Genomic DNA, 20,993 nt, shown 5'->3' on the forward strand with positions numbered 1-20,993 from the left:
CCCGCCCGGTTGCTTTGCACCAGCCTCAGGCATAGGCACATTAAAGTCAGTCAAGACCTCTCACCTTAAGTGTGGTTTTAGTACCAAGTGAAAATGCAAATCCTACTGTGTTTCCATAGTTATTCACTTACCACTTGCTTCAACAATTAGGTATTAGTAATTGCTTACTTGCTTTTTTTCTTTTTTAACTTAAAGATTCATTATTAGGGCCTGGCATGGCAGGCTAGTGGCTGAGGTCCTCACCTCGAATGCGCTGGGATCCTTTATGGGTGCCGATTTGTATCCCAACTGTTCTTCCCATTTTAGCTCCCTGCTGGTGGCCCGGGAAAGCAATGGAGGACAGCTAGAAGCCTTGAGATTCTGCACCTGTATGGGTGACCCAGAAGAAGCTCCCAGCTCCTTTCCAATAAAAATAAATAAATCTTTAAAAAAAGATTCATTTATTAGTTTAAAAAGCAAAGTGACAGATAAGGAGAGACAAATCTCTCATCCACTGGTTTACTTCTCAGATGCCTGTTGTGGCTGGCATTGGCCACGTTGAAGCTACGAGCCTGGAATTATCCAGACCTTCCTAATGGAAGGAAGGACCCACATACTTGGGCCATCTTCCACCCCTTCCCAAGTGCATTGGGGGCAGTTGGATCAAGTATAGAGCAGCTGTGCCTCCAGTGTGCATGCTGATGTTGTAAGCAGTGACCAAATGTGCTGTACCAAAGCATCAGTCCCTCTTGATGTTCTTATTCTTTTTAAATCCACATTTCTTTCTGTATGGCTAATAAATAATATTTTCCTATTTCTGAGAAAATTCTACATGTTCCCACCTTCACTTTCACTAACCCAGGTGCTCACCTTCAGGTCTGTATTCTCCTACTTGCATTGATGAACATCATCTGAAAAGAGCCGCCTCTCTGGAAGGCATTGAATCTCTTTTCCTTTTCACCCTCTCAGGAACATCATTGCAATAGTTGTTCCATTTCGTTGTTGTCATTTCCCCTCCTATGTGATCAAACCTGTCAGCATACAACATTTTACAGTAGCATTTATCATTAAAGAATAAGCAGCCAAAATGTTTAATCTTACATTCCCCTTGGAGTGCATTTCTTTCTGTCCCTCTAATAGGAAAACTTCTTAAACTTGTTTTCCTGCCGTTCTTGCTTGTACTGGCAGCAGACACTCATTGCCATGGTCAAGGTCACTACTTGCGCAAATGTCAGTAACATTTGACACAGTTGATCACTCTCCTTTTGAAAGACTTTTCACTCTGGAATTCTGTGCCCCACTCTTACCTCCTCCCCAAGGTCCTGTGAAGGCTTTTCGTCTCCCAGTCTGTCTACAGTGTTAAGGCTCCAGATTACACTCCTCTAGCCTTGGAGTATATAAGCGTGCATTATATCCTAGGCCTTTTTAAATCTTACTGGAATTAAAAGCAGTGCTCCTTAATGTCTTAACACTTTCATTTCGACTGTCAGCTGAACCTAGACAGGTCATAAGAGTCCAATAAAAGCCTTTTCCTCTGCCTAGAGGTGTGTGTTCATTCCCAAGTTCTTACGCACTAACCAGTCTGGCTTGGTCTCAGTTGCTGACCCAGTTCTTTTCTACATTTGTCTTAGATATAGATATGATCCTTTGGACTTGGTTCACATTCAGCCAGTTCCTCTTTTTCTTTTTAAGATTTGTTTTTCTTTTCACTTTAAGATTTTTATCTTTATTTGAAAGGTAAGGAGAGGGAGGCAAACCGATAACTGCATCTTCTGTCCACTGCTTCACTCCTCAAATGTCCACAACTGTCCGGGCTGGGCGAGGCTGGGGCCAGGAGCTATGGAGTTCCATCCTTCCAGCCATTTATTCAGGGTTTATTAAACACCTTTCATAGACAAAGATCATGTTGTTATTTACTTAGAAATACATGGTACTAGATAAGCTGTTATTTTGGGTTTCTGCTAATATTTATCTGTGGCTTTTAACAAAATCTCATTTGGAAGTTTCCATACATAGGGGTGTGGATTTGTTTAAATCAGATAAAATTTGATTGTTTAAAACAAAGTGTTTCTGGATAGACCTCAAAACTATCTAGTCAGAATATTCAGGAGATGAGGCTTAGTATATTTGGAATCTTCAAATTTTTCTGGTTTAGGACCCTCTAGAAGATACTTGTTTGTGCAGTTTCCAGTCTTCTGATGTCTGTCTGCACAGTGTTGTGGTTTTGTTCTGTGTTGTCTCTTTGTTTGTTTTGGGGGTAGCACTGTTATTTCTACTTGTTAATTAAAAGTGTGCTCTATCAGTGAGCTCAGAAACAGCTTTACGTGTGGTTAGAGATGTCTTGACCAGAAATGCGTGGACAAACTCTGTGGACCTCGATTCCTGGATGAAACCGTGCTTTAAAAATGCATAAATGAAACACGTAAACCAATCCCTTTGCTAAGGTTGTTTATCATCCAGCCATGGATTCATTAACTTTTCTTGCTAGATGTGAAAGCAGGTCAATTGTCCATGTTTAATCTCAGTTCCGTTATACATGATAGGGTAGGAAGTCCCCAAATTAGAGTGTGATATATTGGGAACTTTTGCAGTGGAAACCATAGGCTATGATGGGAGTGCTGAGAGAGCATTTATTATAAAACAACTTTAGCACTAGGGGGAAAATTTCGGATTGAATTTTGGGAATTTATCATTATTATTCTTTTAATATTAGCATTTGAATCATTCATATCTAAAGCTGCATACAATGACAGTCTAATTTTTAAAAAAGATTTATTTATTTTTATTTGAAAGTCAGAGAGGAGGAGAGACAGAGAGAAAGATCTTTCGTCCAATGATTCACTGCCCAAGTGAGCGCAACGGCTGATGCTGTGCCGATCCAGAGCCAGGATCCAGGAACTTCATCCAGGTCTCCCACATGGGCTGTCCTCGACTGCTTTCCCAGGCCACAAGCAGGGAGCTGGATGGGAAGCTGGGCTGCTGGAATTAGAACTGGTGCCCATATGGGATGCTGGTGCATTCAAGGAGAGGACTTTAGCCACTAGGCTACCGCGCTGGGCTGGGAAATTAGAAAGAAATTAAGGGTACAGTGCTCAGAGGGAAGGGAGGATATCTGGGGAAGAAGAAAAGCAATTTGTGACAAACATACAGTTGTTTTTACAGGAAAAAATTTGCCCCTTTAAATTTTCTTAAAATTGGAGACGCTGAGATTTTCTCCTGTTTGATTTCCAGACTTACTGTTAATTGCCTACATAGTTTGAATTTATATTTCAAGCCAATAGGTCTTATGGTGCATATAATTTGAAGAGAGGCAAAGTGAATTTGGAAATTACATGCACTTAGATGTATCAGTGCTAGAATTTGTCCACTCTCTGTTGGAATGCCACACAAGAACAAACTATTACAAATTACTATTAGATGTGTGTGCATTAAAGTGACAAATCAATAATATTACATTGAATGTTGCTGCATTTGGGGGATGAAATAATAAATTTGGAGAACAAATTACCTGAAAAAAGTTAGAACAAAGCCTTGAACTCACATGGGAACCAGAAATTGTGAGGCAATCAGAAATAAGATTGTATTTCTTGAGGATAGTGGGTGATGCCCTCAAAGGGTTTCATCCCTGTAATGGGGAAAAATTGGTCTTACACCTGATGCTTTTCTGGCACTCTAACAAAACCTCAACTGAAAAGACCAAACTGTTCTCAAATTTGGAGAAAGCTCAATCCTACGTGTGGAAATATAAAATTTATCCGGTATCTGTAATAGACAGACATCCTAGTTATCCATTCAAAAATTACCAGAATGTAAAGAAGCAGCGAAATATGATTCATAGCAAGAAGAGATCAGTTAATAGAATCAGGCTTGCCAGAAACACAGATGATAAAGTAGTGCACAGAGACATCAGTTATTTTAATATTTCGCAAATTCAAGAAGCTGGAATAAGTGTGTTGAATTGAAGAGATATGGAGTGTATAAAGTGATCCAAATCGGTGTTTCAGAAATTAAAACTGCAATGAAATGAAGAAATGCACTAGGTGGGATTAAAAGAAGTAACTGCTCAATTTCTAAAGTTAATGGGAGCTGTTAATGCACGTATTTGTGAAGGTCAACAAGCTGTGAACTCAGGATACATAAAGGAAAAGAAATAGTCCAAGTCATGATTCAATGATTGAAAACTAGTGATAAAGAGAAAAATCTTGAAATATGCAGAGGAAAAAACTCAGAGGAACGGAACAAAGATAAGTAGTGGCAGAAGTTATCTCTGTTTCTTGTTGCACACAGTGCAAGCCAGAAGATAGTGGAACAGTGTCTTAAGTACCACAAGCAAAAACTGCTAAATTTAGAATTTGGTACTCAGCCTGCATTTATTGCCAAAGTGAAGGTGAAATAAAGGCTTTCTTCTTCAACCATTTAAAAGTAATAAATCATTATTAGCATTCCTCCATTTAAGAAATAGAGGAAGGAGAATAACAAATAAAAACCTGAATCTGTGCAAAGGAATGAAGAAAATGGCGATTACCTGGGCAAATTAAATTGCTTTACTTATTTAAAACTCTTTAAAACAATTTAATATTTAAAGCAAAAGTAATGTATTGTGAGTTGATACACTGTTGATGTAGTTAATTTGGTGAGTTAAAATGTGTAATACAAACTCTGAAGCAACCATTAAAAGGACATAAGTAGCCAACAAAGGAATTAAAATGAAATTACAGAAAACAGTAGGAGATGACCCAAAGCCTTGGGATCTTGCATCCAAGTGGGAGACCCAGAAGAAGCTCCTGGCTTCGGATCAATTCAGCTCTGGCAGTTGTGGCCACTTGGGGTGTGAGCCTGCTGATGGAAAATCTTTTTCCTCTGTATCTCCTTCTCTTTGTAAATCTGCCTTTTCAATAAAAATAAGTCATTTAAAAAAACCACAAATTCAAATCATCCAAAAAAAAAGAGCAGATATCCAAAATAGGAAATAAATTGCAAGATAACTGTATCAATGACATTAAATGCTAATTGTGTACATGTCTCAGTTAAAAGGGAGATGGCAAGTTGGATTAAAAGAAATAATAAACCCCTATAAGAAACTTTCAAATTTAGAGACATAAATATATTAGAACTAGTGGAATTGGATAAGTGGAATTGCTACAAGTGAGATTGTTTCACAGTAACAAAGAATAGTTCATGAAGAGGACATAGCAATTCTATTGTATTGTCTGATAATAACTTTAGAATTCTTGAATTTAAAGAACTGCTACGAGATGGTCTGACGTTAGCACCCCTCTAACTGATAGGGAAGCCAAAAAAACCCTTTAGTAAGTAGATATGCTGTCAGACAACTTCTGACATTTAATGAACACTTCAAACAGTGAAATATGCACTGTTTTAGAATGAGGATGGAAGTAGAAGAAGCCTCAATGAATTCAGCAGGATTTCAGTATGATCATACTTTCTGACTATAGAAGTAAATCAGAACTTATCTGGGGAGCTCAGCGTGATAGCGAGGCAGCCAAAGTCCTCGCCTTGCACACGCTGGGATCCCATATGGGCTGCAGTTCTAATCCCGGCAGTCCCGCTTCTCTTCCAGTTCCCTGTGGTGTGGGAAAGCAGTCAAGGATGGTCTGTGTGGGATATCCGGATGAAACTTCTGGCTCTTGGCTTTGGACCAGCGTAGCTCTGGCTGTTGCGGCTGGTTGTGAAGTGAATGAAAGGATGGAAGATCTTCCTCTCTGTTTTTCCTCCTCTCTATGTATCTGGCTTTGCAATAAAAATAAATTTTAAAAAACTTAGGAATTTCTAAATACTCAAAAATTAACATATTTAACTTAACCCTTACATCAAAGACAAAAGAGGATCACATGTATTAGCAGCTGAATCAGAATTAAGATACCAAAATATGTGGGATGCATCCTAAAGAGCTGTGGATAAAGAAATTTGTGGCAGTAGATACTTGTATTTGGAGGCAGGGGGGAGGCTTCATTTCCTTGACCTTAGCTTTTAGCTTGAACTAGAAGAAAAAATTAAAGCTGTAGTAAGTAGAAGAGAGTGGAAGCGAGTGAAAGTGAAAACAGGAAGGCAAAAGAAAGAAAAATAAAAATTAAAGACTTATTTTTGAAGACGAAGCTGCCAAGCCTGTGTCCAGAATGATCAGTTAAGGAAGATGAAAATTAGTATTTGGAACGAGAGAAGTTCCTCAATTAGAGGTTATCACAGCAGATAACAAATGTTTCTAGTACTGTTTATGTCAATAACTTCAACAAGTTAAAATGAATATTTTCCCTGAAAGGCACAAGCTTGCCAATGTCTACTGAATTGTAGCTATTAAATAAGTTTTATTTGTTATGAAAATTTCTCAAAATTGCAGACCCATTTAGATTCACCAGTGAATCATTTAAGGCAAATTGTTCCAGAGAATTGAAGGGAAGCTTTTGATACTCATTACAGTAAGTCAGCATTGCCTTGAGACCCAACCAAAGATGGACTAAAAGTGCAAATTGTATTTCTCTTGAACTTGGCTATAAGAATTCTTAGAAAAATGTTAATAAACAAAGTCTAGTCATATATGCATTGTGTTTTTTCCTGAATTCATGTTGACTTAATTCCAAAATAACCTGAGATTTTCAAGAAAAGCAACCCCATACTTCTCGGCATACTCACTGTACTGAAGGGTGTAGGCAGTGTGGGAAGCCCAGAAGAAATAAAATAACATTAGTACCAGAGAAGTAGACCCAAAAGTGTCCTCATTAGCAAATGACATGATTGTCGACTTGTACAGAGGAGGTCCTAGAGAAATGATTTTAGAATGTTTCAGGGTGTAATATATATGTTTGTATAAGAAATATGATTTTTTAAAGATTTATTTATTTTTATTACAAAGTCAGATATACAGAGGGAGGAGAGACAGACAGGAAGATCTAACGTCCAGTGATTAACTCCCCAAGTGACTGCAAGGGCCAGTACTGCACCCATCCGAAGTTGGGAAACAGGAACCTCTTCCGGGTGTCCCACACGGGTGCAGGGTCCAAAGCTTTGGGCCGTCCTCGACTGCTTTCCCAGGCCACAAGCAGGGAGCTGGATGGGAAGTGGAGCTCCAGGGATTAGAACCGGCGCCCCTATCGGATCCCGGTGCGTTCAAGGTGAGGACTTTAGCTGCTAGGCCACCGAGCCAGGCCCAAGAAATTTGATCTTTTATGCTATGGAAAACTTACATTGAGGGCTCGTGTTGTGACCATGGGTTAATCCACTGCTTTTGATGCTGCCATTCTGTATGGGAGTGACCCTTTGAATCCCAGCAGCTCTGCTTTTGATCTAGCTTCCTGCTAAATTTGCCTGGGAGACAAGCATAAAACAGGCTCTTGCTGCACATGTGGGATACCTGGATGAAATTCTTGGGTTTTGGGTCTGCCTTGGCCCTACACTAGCTGTTGTGATCATTTGGAGAGTGAATCAGTAGTTGGAAGATCTTTCTGTATCATTCTGTTTTGAATGAATAAATATTTTTTAAAATCACGTTTAAAATAGCTAGAATGTGGTTCTTTATGGGCGATAGGGTCCATAAGTTAATGTTTAAAATGTTACTTCTGGGTAAAAATATACCCCCCCCCCCCCACATATATATATGAGTATATATCAACAAATTGCTTATTGTGGCTGCTATTTTATGCCCCAGTTACACACCTTTCCTTACTCAACTGCCTTCACTTGTAAATATTATGCATTGTGAGGGCCTGTGGTCCTATTTAGAATTCATTCATTGTCCCCGCATATTTGTGATTGGGGAACAGTAAAGTGATTCAGTGGCCTCTAAAATTTGCACCCCTCTCTAACCTTGCATTTTGCCGTTTTGTGGTGTATTTCTCCAATCCAGGCTTTTTTTTTTTAAAAAAAAAGATTTATTTTTATTGGAAAGTCGGAGATAGAGACAAGGAGAGGAAGATCTTCCGTCCGATGATTCATTCCCTAAGTGGCCACAACAGCCAGAGCTGAGCCATTGTGAAACCAGGAGCTTCTCCTAGGCCTCCAATGTGGGTGCAGGGTGTCCCAAGGCTTTGGGCCGTCCTTAACTGCTTTCCCAGGCCACCAGCAGGGAGCTGGATGGAAAGTTGAGCAGCCAGGATTAGAACTGGAGCACATATGAGATCCAGATGCCTGCAAGGCGAAGATTTTAGCCACTAGGCTACATGCTTGGATCTATTCCAGCTTCTTTGTGTTCCTAAGACTTGAACAGTTGCTTCTCACTTGTGGCCCCTCCTGTACTTTACTTTGTCAGACATGACACTTTGTATGTGCTTCCCTTTTCCATGCACCTCTTTGTCTCTTAGCTTAAATACCTGTTCTTTGGGGAAGCTTCCTGACTTTGGCAAGGTCGGGAAAACCTCATTGCACTTTGTACTTTCCTTTCCTAGATTATATACCTATTATATTTAATGCTTTTTGTGTAGCTGCTAGATTGGAGTTTTGCATTGCAGTGCTTTTCATTTCGAGCATTAACTGAAGTGGACTTCAGTTTGTATTGAGTAGTAAAGTCTGTTGGTTCATTTTAGGATAAAAGAGATAGGGCTGGGCCCGGTGGCATGGCCTAGTGACTTAAGTCCTCTCCTTGAACATGCCAGGATCCCATGTGGGAGCCGGTTCTGATCCCGGCAGTTCCACTTCCCATCCAGCTCCCTGTTTGCGGCCTGGGAAAGCAGTCGAGGACAGCCCAAAGCCTTGGGACCCAGCACCTGCAAGGGAGATATGGAGGAAGTTCCTAGCTCCTGGCTTCGGATCAGTGTAGCACCGGCTTTTACGGTCACTTCGGGAGTGAATCATTGGGCAAAAGATCTTGCTCTCTGTCTCTCCTCTCTGTATATCTGACTTTCCAATAAATAAATAAATCTTTAAAAAAAATAGCTAGGACTTGTGTCTGGACTAATTGTGCGATCTGTAGTTAGGATTCAATGGAGTCAAATCTAATTGTTATAACTTGAAATTTCAGGTCACACAGGAAGAAGGACAGCAGTTAGCGCGGCAGCTTAAGGTAACATATATGGAAGCCTCAGCAAAGATTAGAATGAATGTAGATCAAGCTTTCCATGAACTTGTTCGGGTTATAAGGTAAGTGTATTTAATAATTACTATCAAGTATTTTTGGTAAGAAAAAGGAAATGGTATGTAGGACTGACTTCTTACTAGGAGTACATGGTATTAAATTTGTTAAAACTTAGTTAAGGAATATTATTTTAGCCATTTCTACTATATAAATTTTAATTATGTCGAGATAGAAAGTATATAGAGATTTTGCAAAGAATACGTACAGATTCTAATTGTGGAGGTATGGAAATGGCCAATACAGAGCTGGGATTTGAATGCCCGTCTCCACGTTCTCCTCAGCTGCTCTGCTGAATGCTGCTGTGCGTTACTCTGTTTACTCCTCACCATAGACCAGTAATTAAATACTTGCTGTTATCCTTGCTTTCAAATGAAAAAATGGAGATGCAGAGAAGTTAAATAACTTACTTAAGGTTTGGACGTGGTGGGGGTGGGCATTTGGCCTAGCAGTTAAGATGTTGATTCAGACACTTGCATCCCATATTGGAGAACCTGGGTTCGAGTCCTAGATCTTCTCTCCATTACAGTGTACCCTGGTAGCAGCAGGTAATGGCTCGGGTGGTTGGTTCCTTGCTTCCGTGTGGGACAAGTGGATAGAATTCCTGGGTTTGTCAATGCTGCTGCCCCACTGCAGTCTTTGGGGAGCTGCTGGGGAGTGAAGCCACAGATGGGGGACTCTTCTGTTTCCCTTCAAATGATAATAGGTAGATTCATTTGAAAAATTGTTGTGATATTACACATGCAGCAGCTGGGGCCTGAGTCTAAATGTCTGACTCCAGAACCTGGGTTCGTAGCTTAGCTCCTTACCCACTTCTTCCAAGGCTGAAAGTAAAATGGGAGTGTTTTTTGTGGTAGGTGATCAAGGAAGCCTCTGTGGTTTTGAAAGTATTAATGGGTTCCTGGAAGCTTGAGGTGACAGGTGATGTCTGTTAGAGTTACTATGTTTATCTGCAAGTGAGAAATATGAAGTTGTTTTAGGAGATGGGGTTTCTTTAGATTATTTTGAGTCTGTCTTTACCTCTACTTCACCCTCTGCTGTCTCCATCTTGGGTTTCATTGGGAGTTAGGTTGAAAGGACTGTGGAGCAGGGTCCAGTTTATTGGGTGCCTCTGGTGGCCTAACTGTCAACTTGTGGTGCTTGTTAGTCGTTTACCAGGACATTTCTTCTTGGAGGAAAACAAGTGAAGGCTGTACTTTTTTGGTGTTTAGCAGTTTCTCACTCTTGTCTCAGAGGTGTAGAGTTTCAGTTTTGCAAGATAGTTTTAAAGGTGATGCTTGCACAACTGTGTGAGTGCACTTACCCACCACTGAATTACACATTCAACATTAGTGAAGATAGAAACTTCTGTAGTAGGTGAATTTAACCTGCCCTCACCCCAGTTCCACGTTGATGAATGAGTGCTTCCATGTATTAAAGTTTTTTTTTTTAAGATTGATATTTGTTTTTGTGTGAAGGACAGATTTTAGAGGGAAAGAAGGAGGGAAAAGTCTTCCATTTGTGGTTCACTCCCCAGATTGCACCCAGTGCCCTGAGCTGAGCCAGTGGAAGCTCATCCGATCCAGGTCTCCCACTTGGGTGCTGGGTTCCAAAGTCTTGAGCCATGCTTTGCTGCTTTCCCAGCCCATAAACAGAGAGCTCTATCCGAAATGGAGCAGCTGGACACGAACTGGTGCCCAGATGGGATGCCAGTGTTTATAGTCAGAGGATTAGCCTTGTATGCCACCATGACACACCCAAGAGAAATTTTACTGTAGTGGTGGTGGTTATTCTTCAGTGTAGTGTACAGTTATGGCATCGAAATTGGGAAGGGGATTTAGAGGTTAGTGAGTCCAGCATCTTACATAATTTGGCACCTGCCCATTGGAGTAATTCGGGCAGCTCTGCTCGTGCTGGTGTAGAACCAGGTTTTGCTTTCTGTTTGCCCCCAAAAGATGTGCTTTGATACCTGGATGAAGTTTGATAGTGAAAAGCGCGTGTTCTTCCACTAGATTTGTATAAAAGTAACCTACTGTTTTAATAGTAGCTTACTAAGAAGGCGATTATATTTAGATACTTTGTTTTACAGGAAATTTCAAGAGCAAGAATGTCCTCCTTCACCTGAACCCACTCGGAAAGAAAAAGACAAGAAAGGCTGCCATTGTGTCATTTTTTAAGAATCCCTTGAGTTGTAGCTACCGACTGCCAGGAAAAGCCCTCCACTTCCTTCCTTACAGTTTACATCGTGCTGGTACATCTCTAGCCTTAGACAAGTGATCACCATGTTAGCCTTAGACCACGAAGCTGGCTAATCCTTCCGTGAAGCTCACACAATGGTCATTTCCAGACAGAGTTAAAGGAAACACTAAGGCTGCTCCAAAGAGTATCTGATTCTTTTACGATATGTGTCTACAGACATGGTTTCTTTAAGGGCTTAGATTTTAATAGATAAATCAGTTTTGGAACTAAGCTGTTTGCCAAGCAGAAGTCATAGGTTGTAAAATAATTTTTAACTTCTGGAATCATTGCCTACTGTTATTCTAAATAGAAATACAAGGAGGTTTTGTTTTTAAATGTGAATCTTTGCCTATCAAATTTTGATGTCAACCTTCGTTAACCTTAAATACACTGAATTGAATCTACAAAAGTGAGACATCTCAGACATTTACTGATGCTACAGCTTTTGTTTTCCAGCCGCCAAAATACCTGAATGCCTCTTATATTTATGGATTAAAAACTGCTTAGAGATCCTTTGTTACTACTTTCACTCTTGAAGATAAATAATACTCTGTGTGGACAAGCTTTTGGACTCATTTTGGACCCAAACATTTCAGTGTACTTGGTTTTTTAATTTAACTCTTCTCAGCTGTGTTAAGGGTAAAAATGAGTAATTTCTGTCTCCTTTTCAAGGTTTTCTGGTTAAGGGATTCAAAAAAACTAAAACCATTTTTGTTTGATGTAATATAAAATACGGAATTGATCTTTCCAGGGTCAGAGATGATTAATGTTTTTGCTATATACTTTTATACATTATTTTCTTATCAAACTAGTTAACAAGTATTTTTATATGTTTGTAAGCAAATATGCTTTCACAGCATATCTTGTGTATATGTAAAGATAAGTATTTAATTCTCACTGTTCACTTTTACAAAGGACAAAGAAAAAAGGAAACTACAACTGTGGTAGGACTTCTGCTGCTGGTCTGGTTCTGCTTCGAGCCACATCTGGCCAGCCACACACCTGCTGAAGCGACCTTCCCGATACGGCAGGATGAGACTCAGAAATCACTCTCGATATCCCTACTAGATATTGACTGTTATCTCAAGTATTAAGTGTAAAACATTTAATTGACAATTAGTCTGTGGATGGGTTCTGATTTTGTTTCTGATTTTGTGGATTGTGTTTAAACAATTCAAAAGTATGTTCCTGACTTTGAGATACTAAGTGGTATTGCACAGTTGTCACTTTATTGAATGTGTACAACAGTCCTATGAAGTTTATAAAGCATACCCTTGTATAGCTTCAGGTGCTAGAATTAAAACTGATCTGTTATCATGATGATGCTTGATCACTTGTTTTGTTATTGTAGTGGTTTCATGAAGCAATGAGTTAAAGGAGAAACTTAATTCTTCCGGCTTTCCTCACCAGTGATGTAGGACTTTAGTCTAAAAGTTAAATCATTCGGCAGGTGAAGTCGATGTGAAGCAGATTGGTGTTCTTAGTGCTTTCTGGAATGTTTCCTTAAGTTGGTATTTTTAAGCTTTTTACGTGAAGGTTCCCTGGCAGAACACCAGCTATAACATAAAGAGGAGGATGCATGTAAATACAGTCCTATGAGGAGGAAGCCTAAAACAGCTGAAGCCCCAGAGGCATTGGCTGGAATACTGATGAAGATAATAGAGTTTTACATTGTACTTCATAATCTAGTCGTAATGATAGGGAATTATTTCTCTTTGTAACTCTTGTAGTAAAAACAAAAGTACTGCCTTAGTGCTATGGTGTGTTGTTAGCCGTATTTTCAAATGGAAAAGTTTGTTGTAGGCGCGAGAAGGGTCGGCTCATGCACTGTCTGAATTTCACGGGACACCTTGCCAATTTTGTGATTTCAGTGTCCTTTTCCCCTCTGCACTTGGCTTTGGGTTATTGCTAGTGCTGCATCTTAATTTCTAAACATTTCTTCAGTTCTGTCTTATTATTCATCCTATCCTATACATTTTCATCATGTTTGTATATTTCTCTGTTCAATTTCTTACCTGGATTCCCAGGAACTTGGGCCCTAATACCTTATCTGTTGTATGTTATGAGTTAAACTCTCACCTGTGTAACTAGAATAATAGTAGCAGAGAACCTTCCTTGGGAAAAATTGGGAGACTGTCACTGCAGTGGTTTTCTCCTGAATCCTTGAGGAACCTGCTGGTAAAAGGCTACTTCACGTGTGTGAACGTGGTTGTATCAGCCATGGTCGTGGCTTTGCTGACCCATCGTCACTGTGCTGTTTAGATTGGCTTCTGTTGGCTTTCTTCAGAGGCGTGGATCATGTTTTCCTGTTTTGTCTCCTGTGTAGGAAATTTTGTGTAGATTACAGAGGTTATGTATTTTGGGTCTGTACATTTGCTGTCTTTGTCTGAAGATTGTGGGCAGATAGTTAATCCAATTTTGGCTCAGTTTGGGTTTTTCACATCACACATTTAAGCTTAGTGCAGGATGGATTAGCTCCCTAGTCAGCTGAGGCCTTTTAGAGGTCTCCACTCCTGCCCTGGATGGTCTGTAAGTACTGGACAATCTGAACCTTTCCCTCCCCCGTGTGAGTGCTGCAGTCCATTCTGTGGACGCTCCTTTTTATTTTTTTGTAATGATCTTTTTTTTCAAATCTTTATTGGAAAGGCAGATACACAGAAAAATCCTCTGTTTGCTGACTCATTCCCCAAGTGGCTGCAACAGCCGGAGCTGAGTTGATCTGAAGTCAAGAGCTTCTTGTGAGTCTCCCATATGGGTGCTGGGTCCCGAGGCTTTGGGCCACCCTTCACTGCCCTCTCAGGTCACAAGCAGGGAGCTGCAGCTGCTGGGACATGAAATGGCCCCGCATGGGATCCCAGCGGATGCAAGTTGAGGATTTAGCCACTAGGCTATCACCGTGGGCCCTCTGGGCACTGCTTGGTCATTTCTTTTCCTGTGCCTGATCTTTGGCTTGTGCTTTACATAAATACATCTGAAATTTCATGTGAACAAAGAATCACTCACCCTATGCATACTTTTGGAGCATTTTCATTGTAGATTTTTCCTCTCCAGGACATAGTCTGCCTCAAAAATTTCTTTTTTTTTAAAGATTTATTTATTTATTGGAAAGTCAGATATACAGAGAGGAGGAGAGACAGAGAGCAAGATCTTTTGCCCAATGATTCACTCCCCAAGTGACCGCAACGGCCGATGCTATGCCGATCCGAAGCCAGGATCCAGGAACTTCTTCCAGGTATCCCACACAGGTGTAGGGTCCCAAAGTTTTGGGCCGTCCTCGACTGCTTTTCCAGGCCACAAGCAGGGAGCTGGATGGGAAGTGGAGCTGCCAGGATCAGAATTGGCGCCCATATGGGATCCCGGTGTGTTCAAGGCTAGGGCCTTAGCTGCTAGGCCATGCCACCGGGCCCCTGCTTCAGAAATTCTAATTTCCTGTCTTTCAGGGAGATTGTTTCAGGGAAATACGGTGCTCTGCTTGGGATCCCTCAGCTCCTTTGCATATCTGGAAATGTGTCTTTCCGAGGAAAGCCAGGACTATTTTAAGCATAACCTTATTTATTCTCTTCCATCAGGGTTTGTAGTCACATGCCGTCTGAAAAATTATTCCGACAACTTTGCTGCTTCGCTGATTAAAAGGTGAGGGAATAAATTGGGCTCCTCCTGCTCCAGCATGATTACAGGTTGACATTTTTCCCATTAGATTCCTATCATGTAATCAGAAGTGCCTTACATTTTAGCTCTCTGATGTGAAAACTTCTGTCAATGGTGGTGTGTCTCAATGCTCGCGTGAGCCTTTCTTGTGTGGCCTTTTTTTTTTTCTTTAAGCAAACGCCACTTGAGTTTTGTAGGCCATGTGATCTCAGTCCTCACCCCTCGACTCTGGCTTAACACTGAAGTGTAGCCATAAGCACCGTCTTCAGTGAGTAGATGTGGCTGTGTTCAATAAAATTTTATTTTGTGTTTCAAAGAAATCACATCATGGTAGTATTTTTAAAAGGTTTATTTTTACTTGAAAGAATTAGCAACATCGTCCATCTGCCGGTCCCCGCCCCCCAGTTTCCTGCCACAGCCAGAATTGGGGCCGTCTGAAGTTCGGAGGCAGGAGCCTCTCTCGGTTCTCGTGTGTGCAGGTACCCTTCTTGTGCTGCTTTCCAGGCTGTAGCAGGGAGCTGCGTTGGAAGTAGAGCAGCTGGGACATGAACCATGCCAAGTGGGAGACAGTATCACAAGTGGAACATGGGTGTTCTTTGCCACAGTTCCAGCCCCCAAATGTTAGCCTTTTGCATTTGTTTAGAACTGTAAAAGTTACTTTGTACAAACAAGAGGTGGTGGAGTGGATTTGACCCATGTGTTCATTGCCAGCCCTGCTCTTGGTAGCACATTTAACAATGAAGGTTACATTCTAAACTTTGGAATTTGTCTCTTTATGACATTTTTTTAAGGGATGTGGATTTAAGGGAGAGGTTGGATGTTGGATGAGAGGCTGTTGGAATTGTGGAATCTATCCTCTGAGTCTGATAAGCTCAGGGCAGAATTGTGTTGTCTGGACTCTTTTAACTGCATTATCTGGCATGTACACAAAAGCACTTTGAATGATTTCAACAAAGTTGCTGAAGATGTGAACTGCAGGAAGCAGGAAGGGAAGTGAACCTTAGAAGTATGTCCAAAACACGGTTCAGTGTCCCAAATACAGATGCCAGAGAACTGCAGAGTGGTGTCAGTTCGTATCAGTAGCACAGGCTACTCTGAGTGACAGAAATGTGTAATGCTTGTGACAGTCAAATGAGGGTTGGTCAGGAGGCATCGGGTACAGAAGGGGCATTTACTGTTTTGAACTAGTGATTGAAGATATCGAAGTGGAGAATAGGTACCAGAAATGTGTGAGAGGAGGGTCAGGGGTGGTAATATTTATATAGAAAAATAAACATTTGGGGAATGGAAGATTAAGAGGTAATAAAAAGTTAACAGAAGTCAGAAGCAGGAAAGAACGAAGAGCTTGTTTTGTCAGGGAAGCCAAGGTGGGGCCAGTGTGTGGCAGGTGACAGTAACAGTCACTTATTCATTCTGGAACAAGTATGATTGGAGAGAAAGGAAATGGGAGGAATTCAGTTATTGTGAGGAATTTTGTGGCAAAATCTAGGGGATGATGAGTTGCTTACCTTACTTTAGGGGTAGGATATTTTCATTCTTTCTTTTCCTTTCCCTTCTTTCTTTCTCTTTTTGATTTTTTTTCCCTCTCCCGTCCCCTTTTAAGCAAATTTATTTGAAAGGTTTTACAGAAAACTTCCATCTGCTGGTTCACTCCGTAAATGGCTACAATGGTCAGAACTGAGCTGATCCACCGCTGGGAGTCAGGAGCATCTTTCAGGTTCCCATGTGAATGCAGAATCCCAAGGACTTGGGTCATCTTCCCCTGCCCTTCTAAGCTATAAGTGGAGAGCTGGACTGGAAGTGGAGTAGCTGGAATACTCATCGGATGCCAGTGTCACAGGGCAGAGGTTAAGCCTGCTGTGCTGGCCTTGGAATATGCTATTAGAACAAGGTGCTTAATCAGAGATTAAGTAGGCAGTTTGCATGTCTCACTAACTGAAGAGCATAGTGCAGCCTTTCCAAGACTGTGGACCAAATGCCACAATCAGTGAATTGCTAGGAAAAGAATCATTGTTACATTCATATTGGCAGTATCAAATGACTATAAAAGTTTCAAAACACTGGCTTTTCAATTTTGTTTGTGAATGTGACCTGGCTATAGACAGAGATATGTAGGATATTTCTTAGATATAATCTAAGGAGATTTCTTAGATGTAAGGGACAGACAGGACTTAGATCTTTCTGTTTTTCTAGGTAGGTGTTGCATCTCAATATTAGAGAAATAGACTCTGATGAACTGTAAGTGTTTAAAGGAACTGGTATTTCTGAATAAGATTTTTTTTCCTTTTAATAAACATTTCTTGATGTAGAGAAATTGTTTAAGCATGTAACTGCTTAAAATATGTAAACTATTACCAGTCATTTCTAAAGATAGGAATATTTAGAGTGAGAAAATGTTAATGAGTGCTATCTTATAAGACATTATGAATATCATGAATGTTAAGTGGATGTAAAAAATTATGCATGTGTTTTATTTAACTTGTGACAGGAATGCACCTCAAACCACCCTCAGCACGAAGTGGGCATTTACAAAGATCAGATTTTTGAAGACCTGACAGACAGATGTGGTAGTCTGGTTTTCTGTGAATCCTGGGGGAGAGTACCCCCAGGACCTGTTGTTCTTGGGGTAAGACTCAGCTGAATTGTAGAGGAGGAAGTCTTTCAGTGTGAGAAAGCTTGTGCCAGAGCCTCATTCTGGGAAAGATAAGCTAACCCACTCTAGCCTGTCCAGCCACCTATGCTACTTCTGTCTTCCCCTGTTCATCTGCCCTCCCCTTGAAGCCTAAAAATCCTTTGGAACTAACAAGGTTTCTAAAACAGAATGTCATAATTTAAATTTGATAGTATTAGGTCTTTTGCTTCAAGATGTGAAAGGCTTCCTACTCACTAGCGAGATTTCAGCTGCTTTTTATAATGTTAGTGTATCTTCAAATAGGATTAATTTTTCATTTACTCTACTATAGGCCATATGAAGAACAAAATCATTCAGTTAATAGCACCTCCTAAGCATTTTAAGAAAGCATTATGTACACTCCCCAAAAGCTCTTAAAAGCATGAAATAAGAAAATAGTGGAAATGGGTGTCTTCCCTGATTCTAGTTGCAGTTAGGGATTGAACATTTGTACTTAGCTCTGTTTGGGTAACAGTGGTTCTTTACAGTATATTCATTTGCATTTGAACTTCACATAGCAGAATTCTGAAGCTGGGCTGTCCAGGTCAGATTTCATTGTAGAGTGATAGAGAGAGAACTTCAGTTTTTTTGTTTTTTTTTTCAAAGTGCAATCGATTGACTTGGAAATGATTGTGTATTGACATTTTAGCCATGGACTTGACCTGGGTAATTTAGGGATGTGAGAAGGTAGAATGTGTCTCTTGACTTCCTGGAACGAGCACATAGACTGAGTATGCTAAATTCATGTTTACTATACACAGCTCAGTAAAAACAGCACAGAATCTTTTAAAAGTTTTCCAGTTCTGGGTTTCAGGAAGCCCAGGATTTATTCTCACTTGCTACAACAGATTTCTTCCAACCATAACGCGAAGTGACAGGTAAGTGACCCAGTGTTTGATTGGGAAATCTCTGAACTTAGTGGTATCATAGAATATGAATTACAACTGGTTTGACATTGATAAGAATGTAGTCAACAATTACAACAGTGCTTTTGAAGCAGTTCTTACTGGATATCTTTTTTATGATCTCTACAGCATCTGAGGTGGAAGTCCAAACAAATGTCCGCTTTTATAATAAAAAGTCTTTATTCAAAATGATTAGTTAGCCAGAAAAACTATAAACCACCTAACACAAGACTTTGGTAAGGAAAGAGATTTGACTTCTTACAAATTCCCCATTTGCAAACAAAAGACACTTAATGCAACAAGAATCACATTACTCACTTTTTGGATATTAACTGGTTACCTGGTTCTAAGTCTCCAACATCAGAACTGAAAGTACACCCAGCAGGAACCAAATAAGAACACGAGACACTAGGGTGGCTTGTCCTTAGTTACTTAGGGATGGTCATTGTAGGAAATTTGATTTTCCCAGCTTGCAGATAGTTGCATCTGCCTGGTTTATAGAATGTTGGCAAAAGTGGGTGTGTGGTTTGTCCAAGTGGAAAATTAAACTTTTTTTTGGGGGGGGGCAGCATGTTCCCCAGAAGGGAGAGAAAGCAGTATAGTAATAGGCTCTTGGGGAAGCCATATAAAAAGACCTAGGCATCTGATCACTTACTAGCTTAAAAACATGAAACATGGACCCCATGAGTTTTTTTTTTTTTAATTAATCAGTCTTTCTTGTGTTAAAGAAAATATTTAGGGCTATGTCATCTACATGGGTGTTTGAAGATATCCTTATGAGTTTAATGCAGCTTCTTAAGATTAGCAAGATTAGTGTATTATCCAAGTAGTGTATGTGTGTATCTCACCCATGGTACGTGTTTGGATTAAGCATTGATAAAGAAGGTCTGCAAAAGAAACAGTGGTTTTAACAGTAAATGTATGAATAGAAACTACTGATGGACTCAACTGAGGAAAATGTCTTTTTACACTATTCCTTGGTAGTCAGCCTCCCTGAACATGGTGTGCTTATGGATGGAGGTGGAAATCCCCGGGGAGTTGGATGAGGCCCAGAGCTCTGGGGGGCGAACTGACTCAGGTTGGATTCCCCATCAGAACTGCTTGTTCAGTGAGATGCCATCAAACTTTTCTGCTAGATTTTCTGTACTTTTACTCCTTGGTCTCTTGAAAGATTTTGTGGCTACAGAGATAGTCTTTTGTTGAAAGAATGTCTTGGGCTCTGGGCAGATGTAGCAAAGTGTTTGTATAAATTAAAAATGTTTTCATTGTAAAACTTGAAAAATCCAGAAGTACAGAATATTCTAAAATACTCTAAAAATTGAGACTTCTGGAGAGGCCTGTTGTTTCCTCGGCCTAAATTCCAGTAGGTTCAAAGGCTGTCTTCTGAGAATTGTGACTTTAAAAAAAGGGTGCTCTGTTAAAATACTTTATTACAGTTGGAAGAACTGGTTACCTTATATTGTATACTAAAGTAAAGCAGCCATCATCTTCCTTTGGGGTATCAGGAACAACAGGAACCAATGTGAGAAGGAATTAAACATACTCAGAATTTCTATATGAAGGAAGGAAAGCCACATGGTTCAGTGGGTCTAAAGGCCTGCCAGCTCTGCTTTCCCCAAGAACTAATGGTGACTAAGGGGATTTGAACAAGAGACCTACCCTTGAAGGGATGAGTCATTTTCTGCGAGAATGAGCAGGAGCATGTGCTCTGTTCATTTGATTGGAGTATTTCCTGCCTGCTGGACCCTGGGACCAAGGTACAGTCATTTCCATACAGTTACCTCTCCTTGTGGAGGAGGCCGAGGTCTCTGTCCTGCCTGGCCAGATGGACACATTTCTAATAGTACAAGGTGGCTGATACTACGTACGTGATTCTGAGCAGAAAGAAGGCCAGATGAGAGCGTGGGAGCCCCATTCAGCCTGTACCCACCAGGAAGCATTCAGGAAGAATGGCTCTGGCATCCACAAGACTAGTTGACAAACCACACTGCAAAAAATGAAAACTAGCAAACACAATTTAAATTGTCTTAAGCAAACAATCCAGCCATTGGTGACTCTGGACTCTATAGTGCAGCCCTGGGGAACTTGTGCCCTTGCTAACAAGGGTGGACGTTACATGCTCTGATCTCCTTCTTGTCTTTGCAGCTGGTAAACTGGGAGCTTTTGAACCTCTTTTTTACAGTCATGTAGCGTTCCTGAATCCCGCCTCCGCACAGTTTGGTGCATTCTGACCAGGCTGTCCAAGGGCGCATCCTACAGCCTGAAAACATGAAGATGCATGGTTAGTGACAGAACAGGGACACTGATAACCTGGGAGAGCCATCAGATTGTCTGGGCTTCTGTACTCGTGCATGGAAGGGTTTGTTAAATTAGTGTTAGATGGCACGAGTTGGCTGTAAATGCTTACAACTTCCTACCAGTGTGTTCTCTACCACTTGTGTTTAAGCTTGACTTACTTGCTTTGGCCTATGAGATATAAGTAGAAATAATG

General features: G+C 40.5%; 2 protein-coding genes across 3 annotated transcripts in view; one reads left to right on the forward strand and one right to left on the reverse strand.

The window, feature by feature from the left end:
- RRAS2 (RAS related 2) overlaps window positions 1-12,598 on the forward strand; it is a 73,652-nt gene extending 61,054 nt beyond the window's left edge. For both annotated transcript variants that reach the window (XM_040989071.1, XM_040989072.1), the window contains 2 exons: window positions 8,951-9,069; window positions 11,130-12,598. In XM_040989071.1, the coding sequence (XP_040845005.1) occupies window positions 8,951-9,069; window positions 11,130-11,217 (207 nt within the window). In that variant the 3' untranslated portion in view covers window positions 11,218-12,598. The remainder of the gene's footprint in view (window positions 1-8,950; window positions 9,070-11,129) is intronic.
- A 7,753-nt stretch (window positions 12,599-20,351) lies between these two features.
- Window positions 20,352-20,993, reverse strand: part of SPON1 (spondin 1) — a 279,261-nt gene continuing 278,619 nt past the window's right edge. The window contains exon 16 of the mRNA XM_040989073.1: window positions 20,352-20,762. Coding sequence (XP_040845007.1) covers window positions 20,599-20,762 — 164 coding nt within the window. The 3' untranslated portion in view covers window positions 20,352-20,598. The remainder of the gene's footprint in view (window positions 20,763-20,993) is intronic.

This window comes from Ochotona curzoniae, unplaced genomic scaffold, assembly GCF_017591425.1.
Source record: "Ochotona curzoniae isolate NIBS_2020 unplaced genomic scaffold, NIBS_Ocur_1.0 contig_517, whole genome shotgun sequence".
Taxonomy (NCBI): domain Eukaryota; kingdom Metazoa; phylum Chordata; class Mammalia; order Lagomorpha; family Ochotonidae; genus Ochotona; species Ochotona curzoniae.